The sequence below is a fragment of the Myodes glareolus genome, chromosome 2, assembly GCF_982192425.1.
Source record: "Myodes glareolus chromosome 2, mMyoGla1.1, whole genome shotgun sequence".
In the NCBI taxonomy this organism is placed as follows: Eukaryota; Metazoa; Chordata; class Mammalia; order Rodentia; family Cricetidae; genus Myodes; species Myodes glareolus.
The window spans coordinates 66204440-66224470 of NC_142027.1; the positions used below are offsets into that span (position 1 = coordinate 66204440).

General features: G+C 49.7%; 1 protein-coding gene across 2 annotated transcripts in view; it reads right to left on the bottom strand.

Moving 5' to 3' along the window:
- Mylk (myosin light chain kinase) overlaps positions 1-20031 on the bottom strand; it is a 201552-nt gene that overhangs the window by 16945 nt on the left and 164576 nt on the right. For both annotated transcript variants that reach the window (XM_087901132.1, XM_087901131.1), the window contains exons 23-27: positions 14947-14979; positions 14752-14845; positions 13307-13510; positions 7935-8152; positions 5774-5897 (exon numbers count right to left, since the gene is read on the bottom strand). In XM_087901132.1, the coding sequence (XP_087757258.1) occupies positions 5774-5897; positions 7935-8152; positions 13307-13510; positions 14752-14845; positions 14947-14979 (673 nt within the window). The remainder of the gene's footprint in view (positions 1-5773; positions 5898-7934; positions 8153-13306; positions 13511-14751; positions 14846-14946; positions 14980-20031) is intronic.

Below are 20031 nucleotides of genomic sequence, written 5' to 3' on the forward strand. Positions count from 1 at the left end.
ATTGTACACCTCTTCTTCGGCCAGCAGCCTCCTCACCTTGCATTTCAAACCAAGGGCTGACTCTGTGGGTATATGGCCTGCACAGCTGCCCAGAGTCCTCCCGAGATAACATCAATGCTCCACTGCCACCATCTTTAAATTGTTAATAATGCTTCAACAAATGGCCCCTACCGCTTCAGTTTGAAAACTGTATACTCAGTCCCTTCCTGACCCTGTCCAAATTCTGTGAGATACATCCAGGGCCCCTTGAAGTCAGGGTTTTATGAGCATCCTGCTCCAAAATCCTTATTAATCCATCACCATAAACCACAACACACCGACAGCTGCTGGAGCTGTTCAGCATTCAAAAGGCCTCAGCGTACGAAATCTGCTTGTACCCGAACACTGTGCTTGAACAACTCCCACTTAAACACTGGGAGAAGGCTGGCCAGGGGAGGAGCCCCTGCTGAATGCAAGTACAAAGAGTTTAGCGCTGGTGAGTGTGTATTTTCTCACTCTAGTTAACAAACTTGTGTTTTTGAGTAACAATACACCATTGTAGATGGCTTTTCTTAAAGCAAGATGCTGACTTAAGTCCATGACGGCAATTTGAGTCAATTTTGATCATGTGCCCATGAGGGCCCGGTAGAAGGCTGCCAGTCTTTGAATTTAGACTGCTATGTGCTACTCCATCTTGACGCCATAGTGACAAGGCTGGGTTTTCTAGGGACCTTTCAGTTCCCCGACCTCTGTGGTGTGTGTGGCCTAAGAAAGCTCCACCAAGACGCAGCCTGTCTTCGCCGGCGGGCACCTGCTTCTCTTCACCCTTACATTTTCTGTTTGAAGCAAGAAGAGGGAAAGTCCTGCAGTGCCCCAGAGGAGAGCAGGGAAAGCAAACAGTCTTGCTGAGGAATGCCAAAACGGCCCCTTCTGCATGCCTCCTTTCCTAATTAGGACTTGGAATCCTGCAACGATAGGTCTTAATCGCTGTCCGTGTTGCAGGCACGGGGAGCCCCAGCCTCTGGCCTTGGCACTGCTCCCTCCTGGCAGCACACCCATCTGAGACACTCTGTCCTGCCTGGCTCTCTGCTAGCCCGAGTTCCTCTTGAATTAGAAACTTACAATATCGGTGCACATAGCATGATGACCAAGGTAGAATTTGGATATTTTAGTAATGCTTGTGTTTCTGGTTATATTTCTGCTTCCTGGGATTCGTGATCCTCCTGCTTCTGCTTCCCAGGTGCTGGGATTAAAGGTGTGTACAACCATGCTTAGTTTGGGGTTTCATTTGTTTTTCTGTTTTGGATTTTATTGCTAGAATTTACAAACAAAGAGTCATGTGTCCTTTTATCTTAGAAACAAATAACCTACCAACCAGTTAGCAAATACACTAATGCTGTATGACACCCTACCCCCAGTATTATGTAGTTTTAAATCAAAGGACTTACCCAGTTTTCATAAAACTGCTATCTGTCTGGGCAAGTTCTTGGATGCTTGGCCTTTCTCTCAAGCATGTGGATTTTTGACATTCATTCTCAAATCTGAACCATGGACTCTCAGGGTGTTCTACTTTCTTAATATCGTTTCAATGCTGAGCATTAAACCCAAGGCCGAAAGCACGTCAGACTAGCCTTGTGCCCCTGTGCTAACTGCTTAATTCTTATTTGCTTTATGTATATGAATGCCTGCATGTATGTCTGTGTACCACATGTGTGGCCTGTGCCTGAGGAGACTAGGAGAGGATGTCACAACCCCTGGAGTTGGAGTTACCAGAGAATTATGAGCTGCCATGCAGGTGCTGGGGACCAAACCTGGGTCCTCTACAAGAACAGCAAGTGCTTTTAACTGCCAAACCAACTCTCTGGTCCCCTAATTGATTTTTTTTATTTGTTTCTTTTTAGTTTTCAAAACAATGTTTCTCTGTGTAGCCTTGGCTGTTCTGGAACTTGCTCTGAAGATCAGGCTGACCTCTGCTGCCCATGTGCTGGGATGAATGCCATCATGTCTGGCCTTGCTTAATACTTAACCCCCCGACAGCAGAGCTTCACCATCAAATCTGAGGCTTAAGCCTGTTCTTCTCTCAGTCAGGGTAGAAAGTCAGGAGAGCAGAGAGCATGGAAATGCCTCTGGACTACCCTTGTGCTATCGCTGGCTTTAAAGTCACAGGCACGATCTAACTCAATGAGTGGCTAAGGGAACGCATGCCTGCTGGTAGAACTGCTGAGTGCTTCCGAAGGGCTTATACTTTATCCCACTTTCAGAAGCTTTAGGAATCCCCAGTGGAGAATCTGAAACAGCTGGGCAGATTCACGGGCAGAACCAAGGACTAAACTGGGGGTTTAGTCATATTTGCCAGAGTCAGAGTTTGGGGGGTGGCAAAACTTGAAGGTAGTGACTGGGCTTGGCAAGAGAGCAAAGAGGCAGGAAGCGGAAGCATTCCTGGGCTCAGCAGATGGGAGGGCAGCTCAATCCCAGGCAGGGCGGACAGAGGCTACTACCACACACTCTCTTTTCTAGGTATTTCTCTGACGTGTGTACAGTGTTAGAGGATGGCCCCTGGCTCCTCGGGGTTGGGAGGATGAGGGCTATAGGGAAAGGGAACCGGTAATGACTGCCTTTTTCTTGGGGTTGGGCAGAGAGGGTGGGAATGGTGGAGTAGGGATGGGGTGGGGTTCAGTCAAGAGTGGCTCCCCCAGGTGTAAGGAAACACCCCGCGCTCAGGAACCAGGGAGGGAAGGTGGGCGGGCGGGAAGGTTTCTGGAAGGAAGGCTGGTTTATGATTTCCTTCCGGGAGTGTGGCCTGGAGCGCCCCACACTCTTCCTGTCCACTCAAGCTACCTTCAGAAAGAGATCCAAGGAACCTCCCTCTTCAGGATCTCCTCGGTGCTGCCACTGTCTCCATGCAAGGACAGGAACTGCCCTGCTTTTTGAAGTGGTCAGACCCTGCTGGCTTAGCTTAGTCCCAATACTTGCAGCTGCTGCAGGAGGCCTCCCCGGAACTGCTGAATTTTCGAGGAATTCAGACTCCCATGATGAAGCTGGATCCCCTGCACTGATGTGATGGTGCTGTCTGTAGCTCAGGAGGTACTCCCCCAACAGCTGTAGAACACTATAAAAACACACTATTATCCGGCCAATGAGATCCAGTAGCACTCACTGGTCCTAGACAGGGGGTCAGGAGGACTTTCTATACAAAGGTGGAAGGGACCAAGGCAGGAACTGTTAGACAGACAACCCACTCTCAAGCGAGGGACGAGGCAGGGCAAAAGATGCCACAAGGGCACTCGAGAGCGTCTTCTGCCTGGTTCTGCACAGCTGCACAGCGGAGGCATAAGGGGAGCCATTTGGCCGGCTCCAATTTTTGTTTTTACCATCATGTACTCTATGAGAGCCCCCTAGCTCTTGGAAGGAACTCCCAGATTTGGACTAGGCCTTAAGGAGCAGTTCAGAAAACTGGCACAGCCACGGTACAGCAGGTACAGCGGGTACAGCGGGTACAGCGGGTACAGCCGTCAGGACACCGAGCTGCGGTTGAGCCTTCTTGTTATCTGCCTCCCATCCCTTTCTTTACGCCTGTTGCCAGGCCAGTTCCTATACATCAAGGTTGTCTTCCCCATTTTAAAAAATTCTTTATTTCTTAGTCTGCATTTTAGAGGCAACCTAGTAAGCAATGGGGGTGTGGTAGCAGTATCTAAAAGTATTTTTATTTTAAAACACAGTGCTTGTCTGACCCCATACTCCAACTTCCAGGTTACATTTCCAGCAGAAGTGCACAGCTATTCTCTCTAAGAACACATTTGCCCGAAGGTTGTAACACTACACACTTGTCACTACCTAAGACCCCGTCATTCACTGGATTATGTTCACACAATGGCATGCTGCACAGTTTAGATGGGGAGCCCCCACAGCTGTGTGTAACAGTATGCATTGGTCTCATGGCATCGCGTAAAAGAAGCCAGCTGCTTCCTTCTGGGTCATTTCATGACGTCCGAGGACAGACAGAACTGACCACTTAACTTCAGCATAATGGGATGATGTTGGTCCCTGGGTGGGTGAGCATGAGCGAGCCCAAGAACTGCAGGATGCTGGTTGTGTCTGGCTTTTTGATCCAGTGTGAGACACAGGGATGTGTTCATTGTCAAAAAGGACCGAGCAGTCCAGTTACCACTGCAACTCCTCCTGGTCTGTCTGGGACGATTCCCATTTTTATGATCAAAGTCTCATTCCCTAGGAAGCTATTAGTTCTGGGAAAAATGGAACACTTGGTCACCTGCCCAGACCATGGTAAGCAGTCAATCATGCAGCTTCCATGGTCCTAGTCACTTTGATGTCCAATACAGTCAACCCCCTGCCATGACCCACTCTATATTTGTGCTGAGATCAAACCCACTCTCATGAAAATCAGAGGATCAGAGGATCCCCATGCTGCAGTAAGAGAGACCTCCTGTAACAGGAAGTTCTGCAAGTGTTGGAACCAAGCTAAGCCATAGCACCTGCAGGGTCTAACCAGAGCGAGCTCACCAAACGTGGTTTCTGCAGGGTTCAGTGTTTCCCTAGGCCAGAGACCAAAATGAATTCGGTTGCCCCACTAGCCCCAGAAGAGATAGACTGAGCTATTGGCCTCTGCTCTGCACTTAACCAGGAACAAGGAACAAGCATCCAGTACAGCATCTGTCACTAGCACCTCCTCCTAGAGGGCACAGGGAGAGGCAGAGAAAGGCAGGGGCTCTTCTCTGGCTTGGAGGACGGTGACTTTAGGCAAGAGAGGTTTGTTTTAGTGACAATATATAAATGTATATATTTCTGAAACAGGGTCTCATGTAGCCCAGGCTGGCTATGTAGCTGAGGGTAATCTAGACCTCTTTGTTCTCCTGTCTCCGTCTTTCATGCGCTGGGACTGTAAACGTGCATCACCATGTCTTGTGCATTGACGAGGCCTGAACCCAGTCCTTCATACACTCTGGAAAAGCACCCTACTGATTGAGCAACACCTCTAGCCCAGACAATGACAGTCTTAGCAGTTGCATAAATGCCACAGCTTTAGGGAGATCATCCCACCATTGCATGCTGCCACATAAGTTCAATGGCGGCTTCTAAGGCTAATGACTATGACCGAAGCTTCATCACAACCCAACAAAAGTATGTGGAGCTTAGTTCCTCCAAATGTAGCCTTGGACAAACACTACGGGTGCTTGGGTCCTGTTAGAAGTGTGGAATCTCGGTTGCCCAGTCCTGAGGCCAAGCTTGCAGTCTAAGGCATTACCACAGAGGTTGAGATATATTATAGGTTGCCTAACACTGGTGTATACCATTGTTTTCCCTCCAGCATTGCTAACTAATTACTGTATTGATTGGTTGTCTGCTGTTCCCATATAAGCCTTCCATGAAGAATGCTCATTACTCAGTATATATGTACTGGAGTGAGAGATGAGCCAGGACTGGGGTGTCCATCCTGTGAGGATGGGGTTCTGCCCTCAGAAAACAGTGAAGATGCTCATCCGTGCTTCCTTTCGCCCCATAAGCCCAAGCAAAGCCCTCAGGCTGCCAGCACTAGGGACAGTGAGGCATCCGTCATGGAGATCTTTATGTGTGGCACTGTATGTGGCTACGGAAGGGTAATGCAGGCCCAGGAACAGGGTGGGCTGGCAGAGCCAGGAATGGAAACCAATCACCCTTCTGCTTGGAGGGTGTGGTCCCCATAGTGATTCATCCTCGCCTCTCCCTCACTATCACATAGCAGCTTGGGGGCCCTCTGGTGGGAGTGTCTCCCCCCACCAAGAAGCTTGGGACTCACAGAATATAGCAGATGACTCCGATGCTCCACATGTCTGTGGCATAGCCGATGGGTTCATAGTTGATCACTTCAGGAGCCACAAACTCTGGGGTCCCAAAGAGGACCTTCAGAGACCCAGCGTTCTCTGAAACCAAAACGGAGGGGGGGGGTCAATAGACAGCACATCACAGAGTTAACCTGGGCCACAGACAAGGGCTTCACCTCCAGGTGTGTTCCAGACACAAGCACCTGGCCACCTGTTTATACATCAACTCATCAGGAAAACCAATAAGCTATATACTCACCTTAAATGTCCTGAGTTGGGCAGGAGGGTAGAAGAGGACACTAATGTGCCTGTTCCTGAGAGGTCCTTTCATAAGTTTGTATCTTTGGCAGACCAACCCCCCAAGGCAGAGACTGTGACTTACGTTCAATAATCTCAAGTAGATTGAGATGCTAACATTCACTACGTCTAATGTACTTTGTTATGAGCTTCAAAGGATTTGTCTTTACATTGGATACATCCTTCGTCCTTAAAAGGATTTTATAACAACATTCTCATTAATGCTAGGATGATTTCTGTGCTACCGAGGGCAAGAGAGGCACAGGAAAGTGAGGTGATTTCTCCATCCAGCTCACTAGAGATGCTCAGGACCTGGTCCCAGGTGGTCTGATTAATGGTCCAGGTTCCCCACACCACCATCCACTGCCTCTCATCTTTATTCTAAGTCTCTGGTTTCTCCTCTCCTTGGCTGCTTGGACAATAGCTGGGGAGACCTAACCTCCAAAGTGGTCTACCTGGGCCATAAAGGAGCAGAGATGTCCATTAGTGGTCAGAATCCACCCCTGGATGGGAGACGTCAGCAGTGGTAGAGCTTTGGCTCGGGAGCCACATCTGGTCTGGTTCAACACATCAGGACCCATCTCAGATATTCCAAACAAAGGCCTTACCAGGTTTTGCAGCCTGTATTCTCACTCCAACTCACACCTAACTCCCCGCTACATTTTAACTGCTTCCCTGGTCTTTGGTCCTCGGATATCGCTGTTCCCATAGTGTCCATCTACCAAGGAACCGGAACACTGTGTTCCTTGAGCTCTGTCACTGTCAGATCCTGAGACCAGTGCTTCCCTGTTCCATTTATTGGTGGTTACTGTCCAAAGGAAGGTCCTATGTGCTGGCCACCATCCTACCCATCCTGGTGGCAGAAGAGAGTGAAACAAACAGTCTGCTCAGTATCAAAGAGAGCTCTGGCTGTACTGGACTGGCTGTCAAACAAGTCCATGCCTGTGAGGACCTCACACCCTCACTGTTCTCCGGATGACCAACATAAGCCTGGACGTCCTGGAAGGCTTACCAGGTGGGATTATCTTGTTTAACTATTTCCTGTTTCTCACGGGGTGGTAAGATAGACTTGCTCACTCCAGCCCTATGGCTCTGTATTAACAGAAGTGTCTAGGATGCTGCTCAAGGGCAGACATCAGGGAGCCACAAAGGCAGAATGGGTACAGGGGGTACAAGAGGCGCAGTTGCTGACCATAATGACTTCAGTGCCTGGCAGGAGGTTCTGACCGCTCCCCCACACCTTCTTCCTGTGGAGATGTCATAAGCTGGGGTGAAACAGCAAGGCACTGAGAGCAGAGGGGCCCCCGAGCATGCTGAGCTAGGCCAGCATCAGCTCTTCATTGGAACCTGTTGGGCATCTCCTCAACTACGCCCTTGTCCGGCTAACAATGAGTGAGGTTGGCTATATATTCTCTTTTAATGTGACAGCACTCGGCAAGCTGTAACATAATGCAGATATGAGCAGCCGTCATCACCAAAAATGAGTCGTTGTCATCATTATCATCCCCATGACCTTCCTACCACCGTCCCCATCACCACCAGCTGCATTATCACCATCATCATATACGTAGTTAATGCCAAGACGCGTACTGTGCGGAAGGACTGTTGCCATCGTGCCTTAGCAGCCTAACACTTCTATGGGGCAGGTACTGTTTAGTTCACCTTACAGCAAAGGAATTTGAGGCTTAGCATGATAGAGCAGTAAGTAGTAGGGACTGGATTTGAACCTGAGAAGTCTTCCTGGTCTCTGACTTTGGCTCCAACACTGTACGTTTCCAACATGCAGTGTGTAGAAGGCACACAACCACTTCCACCATGACAGATAGTTGATGGCCTTACCTAGTCTTCGTGCCAGACCGAAGTCAATGAGCTTGATCCTGGTGCCCGTCTTGTTGACACACATGATGTTCTCGGGCTTGAGGTCCAGATGCACGATGCCCTGCTTGTGGATGTACTCCACCCCTTCCGAGATCTGCCTCATGTACTTGATACACTCTCGCTCCGTCAGCTCGAAGTCCTCGTCAATGATGCGCTCAAACAGCTCACCCCCCGACACGCTATGGAGACATAGGAGGCAGAAAAGGTGCTGCAGTCACATCATAGGGCTCTAGGGATCGGAATGGCAGGGTATCCTGCCGAGGTAGGCTAGGGGGTGTGTGTGTGTGCACGTGCTTGTGCACATGCCAAGTTTCTACAGCCTCCCAAGCCCTATTAATTCTTCCACACATGTACCTGCTACGCTACTGGAGGGCTCAGTGGAGCATCTGAAAGCTGGGATGCCCTCAGGCCAGGTAGAAACAGAGAAATAAGGACAAGATCGCCTTATTCAGAAGAGTGATCCCTAGCTGTCTTTTTCTCTCACAGACCCCAGCTATGCTTTTAGGTACAGGGAACTGACATTTCAAATAGTCACTTTTCAATAGACTATAAGAATATACTCGCATAGTCAGGAAGAGAAAACTGTCTTTGATAATGAGAATCCTCAGCAAATTTGCTGGAATTAGTTGATGTAGCCTATTGTTATCGCTATAACAGATCAGCTGACTCTAAGATTGCCTTCTCTAGCCATAGCGAGCTTCTCTCGCTTCTACCTGGTGGACTGTGTGTCCCAGGCATGTGTAATCCACTCCACTTCCAGAACCCACATTTGGGCAGCTACTACTAGTTTCAGTTGGCCAGTGTATGGCCCTGTGTGAACACTCAGGTGTCTGAGGTGTACCATCTTCTCTGATCCCCATTGCAGACTTCTAAGCCCACTTTCCCTGCTCACTGCTCAAAGAACTTAAAGCCTGCCCTTGGTAACCTATGTGACATCAGGTATCAGTAATGCACTGTGTGAATTCAATCTTAGAGTTTTACAAGGGCCAGGTAGTTCCTTGTCACTGACCCTTGCAGGGGAGACAGACAAGCAGCCACCAGAGCATCCTCTGGAAGTGCTGAGTTGGGTGAAGGCCGGTGAGTATTCCAGCCACTAGAAGGAGCTAGAATAGACACTTTAGAACCACCCAGAGAAGAAAGACCCTTCACAGCCAGCAGGTGGCGCTTCTTGTTCTAGAGCCTTCATTTCTGCTGATTTCCAGCAAGGCTCTAGGACAGTGTTTCTGAACTGGTGGCTCACAAGTCCTTTGGGGGTAAAAGGACCTTTCACAGGGGTCACGTATCAGATATCCTGAATACCATACATTTACATTAGCATTCACAATAGTAGAAAAATTACAGTTATGAAGTAGCAACAAAATAATTTTATGATTGGGGTCACCACAACATGAGGAACTACATGTAGGAACCTACAGACTCTCAACATCCTCCCTCAGAGATCTGACTCTGTAAAGTCTTGCAAGGAATCTGAGGCTCCTCACATAGTTTAGAAGTTCCTGGGTCACTCGAATGACCAGACATGTTTGGGACATCCTGGCTTCCTCTGCTATGGCTCCTGTGAGGAACCGAAACTCAATCTCTTGGCGAAACCCTCCCTTTATGCCACATAAACGGCCCTTCCCCCGGAGGGCCTCCGTGCCTTGTCTCGGCCTTGTGCATCAAGCCAGTCTTGTCTCAGTTGCTGGTCATCACAGCTGTATGCAGCCTGGCACATTCCCAGGCTTTCACTTGCAGCTGCCAGCGTCGAACACAAACAAGGTGCCCACAAATGTCTGCCTCTAAGCTTAAACTGCCCTGAGAGAGTGGCTGTTAGTCTGACTTTCTGGGGGATCTCTGAGCCGTAAGTGTCAACGTCTGAGCCACGAAGCTCATACGGCTGCATTTCTAGAAGTAGGTAACTTACTCAGTATTAGTTCACATGGGCTCAAGCCTATTCGGCTGTATCTAATGGATTTCTAAGGCATTTCTTTAGTCTCTTCCTGGTATAGAAGGGGTTAAATATTAAGTCTCAAATATTAGTTCTATAGGGTTCTCTTCAAAATGGTCACGACTGCGGGGAGAAAATACTGGTTTGATAAAGGCTGCGTTCTACAGACATGGGCCAGGATGGGGCCAGATGAAATGCATTCTTAGTGAATTGATACTGAGGGATACGGAGCAAATGAATGAATGGATACTTACCATCACCAACACTACCCATCCCAAGGGACCATACTTATCCCCAGAGCTCAAGGTCTGGGCAAGCCTTCCCTGGCAGTCAGAGAGGACAATGCTATCTAGGGACGTGGTACCCAGTATCTCCTCCTTGTCTCTTGGCAGCCATCTGGATGCTCTTTTATAAACTTTGCCTACCGTGGAACAAAGATGACATCAGCCCCCAGGGACCCAGCTGAAACTTCATGTCCTCTTCAAGGCTCAGCCTCCCACCACCCCTTGGCCAGTCCCAAGCACTTCCGATAAGGCAAGCCCAGGCCCAGGCCAGCAGCCAGAAGGACCCTTGCTGTGTGTGACCGGGCTTGTTCAGAAACAAAGTCAGACAGGCTGCAGGCATGCTCTCCCTTATTTCCACATGTCTGAGGCAGAGACTCCGGAGTGTATTTAATTACTCTCAGTCTCTCTATCAAACAAAAACTTGCCCTGCAAGCTGTCAGCCTTTCCCCTGTCTGTGGCTATGTGTTAGGTTAGGTTAGAAGGGGTGACCAGGTGGAGGATGAGCCCTGGTTGAGTTCCTATCACAGGGCAAACTCCTAACCCTCACTAGAGGCTAATCTGGCATCAGAGCCTGTGAGACTCGTTCCGTCTGTGGGGGAGGAGTGGAGCTCAGGGATGAAAGCCAGGCCAGCTGAAACCTCCTTACATTTCTCTGTTTTTTCCACCCGGCTTGCCAAGTCCCAATTCCAAGCTAAGTATGGTATTCTGCCCACTGGTGCCGCTGCTTGGCCTTACCCAGCCTCGCCTGCCTCCTGCCCCCCTCACGAACTTGCTCAAGGTTGAACTTCTAAAGATAAAGCCTTTCTCCACGTCTTCACATACCCACACTGCCTGGACAAAGCAAGCCATTCTAGAACAAATGTGAGATCTCAGCCCACGAAGATATTGAAAACTGGGCCAGGGTCACAGTCGGGTGCTCGATAGTCCTAAAAAGGGGGTGGTGGTGGTGAATGTGACCATAAGATACTAGTGAAAATGTTCTGAGCCTTTTGCAATTCCACAGAAAGAAAGTGTTTATAGCCAAATGGGGAGCCTTGAGATTATTTAATCTGAATACCTTTTGGCTGGTAGTACCTAACGATTAAAAAAAATCCCTTTTAATAGTTAACAGAGCTCAAAGGCAGGCTTCCTGAGTATGAGAAAGGACTTGTTCCACAGCATCTGCTTGGAGGTTAAAATGCTCTCAGGATACTTCTAAGTGGAAAACAGATTTGAATACAGAAAAAGTCAACTTATCTTTCTTCTAATAGCTGCCTAGGGCTGAGCACTGAGTCTCACTCACAAGCACTCTTCCACTTAATCCCACAGCATTTGTGAGGGACCACCGGGTTCTTCTACAGAACCCAGTAACCTATCCAAGGTCAGGTCATGAGAGGTGGGCTGGACTCTGAGGAAGGGCTATCTGACTCAGATATGCACTTTCAGCCTTTTTTTCTGCCCTAAGAGCTCTTTTTGGGAGGAGCCTGCCGAATGTCTCTGTAATGAGGAGAGAAGAGGCTCATTGCATTCTATGGCCTGGTCCTTCCTGGGGAGGAATGCCTGCCAGAGCAGACAGCTCATCTTCTCCAAAGAACTGATTCCACAGTTCAGGGTGCTCAGCTCAGTTCTAAGATACCTTGAAAACCCTCCAGTGGCCATACTCTTCCACCCTGAGCAGCTTCACTTCTGGGATGCAAGCTATGGGAGCACACAGGTGTCAGTGACAACACATGTGTGCAAGGCTGCATGCTATGGGTGCGCACAGGTGTCAGTGACAACACATGTGTGCAAGGTTGCATGCTATGGGTGTGCACAGGTGTCAGTGACAACACATGTGTGCAAGGCTGCATGCTATGGGCGCGCACAGGTGTCAGTGACAACACATGTGTGCAAGGCTGCATGCTATGGGCACACACAGGTGTCAGTGACAACACATGTGGGCGAGGCTGCATGCTATGGGTGTGCACAGGTGTCAGTGACAACATGTGTGCAAGGCTGCATGCTATGGGCACGCACAGGTGTCAGTGACAACATGTGTGTGAGGCTGCAAGCAATGTCTGCAAAAGCAAAAAAAAAAAAGGCAGGACACCTCCTGACCTCTCTTATCAAAAGCAGTTGGCGCAAATGCACATACTGTGATGTGGCGTGTGTGTACAGTGAAGTCCCTTGGAGCTCGAAGACACACACACACCATGATGTGGCATGTGTGTACAGTGAGGACCCTCAAAGCTCAGAGGATGTAGAGCTTGCTAGGATGGCAGTTTACTGAAAACTATCCGGTGCAGGACAGTGAGTTCAAGTCACACATTGTGACAAAAGACAGGACAGTAAAAGTGCACATGTCATATTATGTTTGCATTTTCATAAAGAACTTTAGAAGGATACAGCAAAACCCAACAAAACCTTTGGTAGTGTAGGAGCAGGGAAGGTGAGTGAATAGATGGGAATAGGACTCTACTGTGCATTTCCTTAAATTTTAATGCGCTTTTATATATTAAAAAAATAAGGTTCAGCACATGAAGCCCATGAAAACTGTAGGTGGCTTAATGACGTGTGTGCATGCATATAAGGGAAGTGGACATCTGGGGTACAGAGGAAACAATGGATTCTGGGAAAGCCTTGCTTGCAGGTCATCTGTTCTACCCCCCAGCTTCTGTGTAACCCAGCAGAGAAAGCATTACTCTGGTGAGTGAGAAATCAAACTTGTTCAACGGGAAGGAATGGGGAAAAGTAAGAAGCAGTGGGGCTGGAGAGAGGGCTCCATTCCAGAATTCCGAGCTCCGAAATCTGGGTACCCTCCTCTTTTGCAAGGAAGGTAAGACGCAGCCCTGTTCCTTCCTTTCCTACCGTATACTACCTCCAAGTGAGACCGCCCCTTGTAAAGCAAGGAATCTGCGATACCTGGGCTTGTTCACAAGGAAACAAGAAGACAAAGGCTGCAGGGGTGCCAAGGTCAATTCTGCTTCCCACTAATCAGCCCTGGCCACGGTGCTGGTGAGTATCTTGGCCATCATACCGTGTTATGTGGCGGAGGTGGCTGGGTTGGGACACTGGGTTGTTGGGGGTGGGGAGGCAGGTAGGGGGGCAGGTAGGGGAGCAGGTAGGGGAGCAGGTAGGGGCTCTCAGACTCCAGTGCCACTCACATTTCCAGAACCATGACAATGTTGGCCTTTTCCTCAAAGGCATCCACACACTGGACCAGCTTGGGGTGGTGGAGGCAGTTCATGATGCTGATCTCCTCCCGGATGTTCTCTTTCTCCTTGGCGGAATAGGCCTTGAAAAACTTCCCTGCCCAGATTTTTCCAGTTTTCTTTTCCACAAGTCGGAAGACTTGTCCAAACTTCCCACTGTCAATGAAAGGAAAGAGAAAAGATGAGTTGAGTCAAGTTCTCTACGAAGTTGGGGTGGCAAACTATAGCCCATGAGGCAGATCTGGCCTTACTCTTTGTATAGTAGAGACTTACTGGACACAACCACACATCTGCTCAGCTGCATAGCTGAGTAGTCAGGATTCAGGAGTGTGGCTCAGACCTAAAATACTCTTAACTAATGAAGAACATCCTACTTCATCTTAAGGGTGGACTTCTTCCCTTCCTTGTGCTGGGACCCCTGAAGAAGGACTGAGGTCCTCCTCCAAAACCAGAACTACTGAACGGCTGTCTTCCCTCCGTTCTAGCACAGATGCACTGGAGGGCAGGACAGACTGGCTTCCCCTGCTGGGAGCAGGGAACTCTCCTTATTCCAACAGGACGACTGACTTCCCAGACTGGTAAGAGGCCTACATTGTGCCCTCGGTTCCCCCAAACCACCAGAAATAAAAGCTGAGTCATATTGTCTTTTTTTTTCCTTTAAAAAAATACAGCCCAGAGTATCCTCAAACTAATGACGACTTTGTCTTGGAACTTCTGATCCTCCTGCTTTCACCTCCTGAGTGCTGGGATGTGCACCATCACATCTGGTTTATGTGCTGCTGGGGGTGGAATCCAGGTTCTTGTGCTTGTTAGGCAAACACTACCTACTCAACTACCAACTCAGCTACCTGCCTCCTACCCCACCATTCACGTAAACTCTTATGCTTCTCCAGAGACTGAGAGCTGGGAGAGATGCACAGCTTGTTGGTGTGTGAGCAGTGGCGTCTTTTATGTCCTAGGGAGGGAGGACCAGTCAGTGGCAGCATGGGGCTAGTTCGTCTAGAACGGTGAGGCTCCCGGGGGCATTCCTGGCAACCCCAAAGTTGGCGCAGCTGCAGAGAAAGTGCTTGCCAGGCCCAGCTACTTCATACCCAATGCAAGGGATGCTAAAGAGAACTGATTCAGACCTGGTCCTTGTGTTTGAGGGCTGTGCTGTGGGCAGAGGCACAGAAGGCCTGGCCTGAGGCTCCTAGAGAGCAGAGTCTATAGAGAACAACAGGAGTCGCTCCAGAGTGGGGCCCTGGCAAGGGATGGGCTTGTGAGTCATTCCCTCCTGGTCTATAGACACTCAGTGGGAGGAAGCTGTGTTTAGGACAGCACAGGAAGAACACTGGGGTGAACTGGGGTCCTGCACCACCCTCACCCTGGGACCCAGAGGCAGTTGGAACGCCACTTACGATCCCAGTCGCTCTTCAATGTCATACACATCAGATACTTTCTGTTCAGTGTTAACTGTTACTGTCCGATAATCGACCTCAGGTTCCTTTTCGTCTGCAGGGGGGCACAGGTCAGGGTGAGCGTGAGCCATCGGATTCCCCCTCTCAGCCCCTCCATCCCAGGAGCCTGTCCCAAAGACAGCTGCCCTCACTCACCGTCATCTGACACTTCCACTTCGTCCTTTGGCTCTGGAGGAGAGAAGGCAGGGCAGAAAGGACATGGTGGTTAGTACTGAAGGCCACCTAGAGCAAGGCATGCTGTGGGCTTTTCCAGGTGCCCGCACACCTGGATCGCAGGGGCATCCCCTGAAGTGGGCCGGTACTCACTGTAAAAACAGCCAGATGCAGACTGGCAAGTTCTGGCCTCCTCATCCCAGCCTTACTCAGCCACCATGTCTAACAGTCGTCCCCTCCTCTCACCCAGTGACTCCCCAGACATCTCCCCTTCCACATTTCTTCCAGTCTTTTTGGTATTTCAGAACCTACACACCACTGTCACAGTCTCTGTTTTCCATGGCCTGGAAGCGAGCAACCTATAAGTATTTTCATTGTTATGTCTGTTTGTACATTTGTTGAACATTTGTTATTGAATTCTAACAGTAGAGCAAGCATCTTGCCAGTTATGTGGGCACATGACATGACATAACACACACACAAGGCATAGTCTCCCCTCCCTCCCTGAAGCTTATAATTTACTTATATAGGCAAAAACATAGACATCTGAAGTAAGCATCAAGTACATATGTCACAGAATGAGGCAGGTACCAGTGCGGCGCCAGAGGCACAGTGAGGAAGGTGATGCAGCACAGGACGGTGGTAAAGCCTGCAACTGTTCTCAGAAGGAGCCCTTGAGTGGTCTCCCAGAAGACAGGATACAGTGAGGGTGAACGAGGGCACACAGGTGAAGCCAGCAAGTGTCCGTGAGTGACCCGTGCCAGCCACTCTCATACAGATGCCAGGAGCCAGGGCTAGAGAGGAGACAGGTTAGATGACCCCAGACCTTGTCTACCTCAGAGCCCTAGGGTTTCCTCTGCTCGGACATACATATATCGTCCTGATCTCGGCTGAGTATCTTTCCCATTCTGAACCCCAGGTTCCTTGTCTGTAAATGGAGCTGTGCAGGTGACTCCGAGTGGCTGGGCTAGCACTATATAGCACATTGTGTAATGTTTTGTACTCCTTCAGCCATCGTGGGGACCATGACTGATGGATGGATGAAGTGAGGTGTCCTGAGGAAACAGAGAGAGGACATGGCAAAAATCAAAGCGATGACAGGGTCATTAAAATGGAAATGTGTGAGTGTGTGAGGGAGTGTGTATGCGTGTGGAAGTATGTGTGAGCCAGTGAGTCTGAGTATGTATACATGAGATGGTGTGTAAGGATGCGAGCACAATGATAGTGTGGAAATGTGTGAAAACATAAGTATATGTGGGGGGAAGTGAAGAGGGGTGGCAGAGAATAGTGTCAGTATGCGTGTGACAGTGTTAGAAGAACGTGGATGTGTGAGCATGTGAGCGTGGGACAGTAAGGAAGTGTATATGCAGAATAGTGTGGAAGTGTGTAAGGGTGGGTAAGAGGAGAGTGTGGCTGTGTGGAACTGTGAGTGAGTGTGCACACATGGCATAGTTAGAAACTGTGACATCACTATCTGAGGGCTATCGTGTGGGACTGTGTGTGAGTGGGAGGGCTGAGAGGGTATGTGTGCATGGGATAGTGGACAAGTGTGTGAGAGTGTATGTGTATAGAGGAGCTTTGAAGTGTATGAGAATGTGAGTAGATGTGTGTGGAGTATTATGGGATGGTGGGAGTGTATGTGGGGGGGCATCCTGGAGGTGTGAGTATGGAGGCGTGTGAGCACATTTATATAGGATAGCAGGGGACTGTATGACTATGTGTGTGTGACAGTGTGGAGGTGTGTGACTATGTGGAATGGCTCAGAAGTGTGTGTGAGACAGCATGGAAGTGTATGGCTATCTGTGTGTAGGTTGGTGTGCAAGTTTCTAGCTGTATGTCGGTAGGTTAGTGTAGAAGTGTAACCCACATGCACATGGCCTAGTGTGGAGGTATGTAAGAGTGAACACATGTGTGAGGGAATGTGCAAGTGTGGGAGAGTGTTGGTGTAAAAGTGTGAAATATATGTGCAAGGGACAGCATGAGCACGTGTGTTTTCCTGAGTGCCTTTGTATGTGCGTGTGAGGGATAGTATGTTGTGTGTAAATGTGTGTATAGATGTGAAATAAAATCAGTGCATAAGTGTCAGTTAGAAGTGTGTGTGTGTGAGAGAGAGAGCGTGTGGAAGTGTGTTAGAGTGTGGAAGTGTGTTAGAGTGTGGAAGTAAGGCAGGAGGAAAGGCCGACTGGCAGAAGCTGCCACCAGAGCAAGGCTGGCGGGGAGCGCCTGTGGGGTGCATGTCTTGTGAGAACAGTGTAGTGGGCCTGGCAGACACGGCTGGTAGGGAGGGCTGTGCGCTGGCGTGCTGCATTCTGCAGGGCTTGCAAGGTCCTCATCTGCAATGGAGGTGAAGGCCAGGAAGCAGGTGCAGCTGGGCCTGTGCACAGCAAGTGCCTCCTTTAGACTGAGGACAGAACACACGGGGATCTAAACAGACAACCAGAGGAAAACTAACCCAGGCCCACCGAAGGTAAGTACCTCTTGCCAAAAAAGAGTCCCGAGAGTTTATGAGCATAAAACCAGAAGCTGTGATCTGTTTAGAGTTCTTAAAATGCTGCGGATGAAGTTTAGTTTTAGAAACCTAAACACAAGGGGCCTGGGAAGAACAACACAGAGAACAGCATGGGAAAGCGAAGTGCACAAGGCAGACGAGGACAGGGTTGGTGTGGACGGGAGCTAACGATTCGTTCTTCGGAACCTACACAGTTGGCTCGGAGTGGCACGGTGTAGCTCAGCAATGACAAGGGTGACCTAAGGGCAGTGCTCCTAGGCCTTAAGGGTGAGAACTCAGGGAGGACTTAGAGGTGCCGCTCTAGGGAGGGCTGTGAAACCCACCCCAGGAGCAGTACTTCTGCTCACAGCTCTGCCCAACAGAACACCACACTGGGGATGACGGGTGGATTGGTCTGTGGCCCTTCCTAGAGCTTCGGGCATCTGTTCCCAGGGCTAGCTGTGGGCAGCTAGAAGGCTGTGATGGAGCTGGACAAGCGCGCAGAGTTGCTAGGAGGAGGGACCACCGTGGCCAGTTAGAAAAGGTTGGGAACCCACGCGAGGGTGGAAACAGGCTACAGACTGTTCACCACATATGAACACTAAGTTGGGGGATCGTCCATGTCATGTCTCCCACAGGAGGACTGGAGGCATATAGAAGTCATGCAAGGATGTCCCAGAATAATAGGGTCAGCAGATGCTTGGACTAGTTCAGTGATGATATTCCACACAGGGTTCTAAAGGAAGCAGAGATCCAAGGACAGTGGTCCGTGACTCTCTGGTAGCTGCTAGTCACCCACCCAGGTCTTCCAGTTGATGAAACAACATGTCTTACCAGGAAGTCCCATTGCCCTGACCTGTGCTGTCCGGTCTGAAAGAGTTCTTCTAATTTAATTTAATCAACACCCTTCATTTTCTTTGTGTCCGGTTACATCCTGCCAGTGTTCTACAGAGCGTTCCAAGCAGCAGAGTATGGGAAAGCCAAGGCAGGCTTTCTTGGTCTGGTGTCTACAAAACTGGTTTGTGCTCTGCTTGGGAGAGGCCTTTCCAGCCACCTAGTGCAGGGTTTTTCTCAGCCAGCCTCGGAGAGGGATTTAGTTTTGGAGCTGGCTTCTTCCCATTACCCTGACTCCAATCACAGAGTTGGCTTTCTGGCTTGCCCGCCATCGTGAGCACCATGCCTGCCCTCACACCTCAGCTTATCTACTGTGGTTGGGGACCAGTCCCTTTTCTCAGAGATTCAAGTTGCCCTCTGCACTGTTCAGGGTAGCTTTCCTCTGGGAGTACTTGCTGAGATCCCGGGATGCTGCCCTGTGTCTGCCTTCTCGTCTAGCCTCCTTTCCAGTTGTGGGGCAAGCAGATGGGGGGAGGGGAAGAGTTGAGGGAAATCATGGCTCAGTGAGCTGAGCTCCCAGACTACGAACAGAGGTAGCCATCTCAAAGGTGAACCCTTGGTTTCTCACTTTCCATGAAGGAAATGAAGGAAGGAGATAAAATTACAAAAGAGGACCTCAACTAAATCTTTTTTTTTCCAGTCATTTCGTGGGCTGGAGAGCTGGCTCAGGGATTAAGATCACTGGCTGCTCTTTCATAGGACCCAGGTTTGATTCCCAGCACCCACATGGTGGCTAACAACCACCTCCAATTCCAGGGAATCTGATGCCCTCTTCTGACCTCTTCGGACATCAGGCATGCACATGGAGCACAGACATAGGGGCAGAACACCCATGCACACAATTTTTAAAAAATCTATTTAGAATGAACCATAGCCTCAAGGGCTCAGTGGAAGAGCTATTTGGAAGAGGGTTAGGAGATGCTTCTGTAGACAGATGAGCCTCATTACCATGGATGATGTTAGGAGAAGACAGGCAAAGCTCTGGGACCCCGGACCCCTCACAAAGCAGGACCCTTAAGTCTCCACGGCGGAGCTCTGTACCTTTTTGTGCAGAGGACTGCAATGTGTGCAGTGAACACTAGAGGGCAACCTGGCTCTGGGTACCACTTTCGGGAGCCCTGCAGAGCCTCAGCCTAGCTGTGCAGTTCCAATTGCCCTTGGGTGCAAGGAGCTGAACTGGCAAGCAGCCTAGGCCACAGCTGTTTTGCTAATAACACTGTAGCACAGAACAAATTAGGAGCAGGGGCTAGGATGGAGGGGAGTTCAAAGGCAGAGCGGGATTAGCCGGGAGTGGAACCCAAGCCTCAGCTGGAATGGGGCATCGAGGTAGAGGGCTCTGTTTGCCTGGTGAAACTGGGCAGGATGTTGTCAGGTCAGGGATAGGAAAGATGGCTCTGTCATCGGGGAGTCACTGGAGCTGGTGGGAAGCCCTCTTTTTCTGTCTCCCACTGGATCCCCAGTGTCTGGGGGCAGCCCCAACACTGGAGGGACACAGGATGCCTATGGATGAATTAGAGTGAGGGATGGGTTGAAAACAGATGGAACTCAAAATCAAGAGGAAGCAGAAGACAGAAGCTGCTAGGACAAGAGTGGTAAGTCGGGCAACACAAGCTGGGCTTTGTGGAGTGAGGGCTGATTGGCATCGCATTTAGTAAGACCCTCATAGCCCGTTACTCCACTGATGC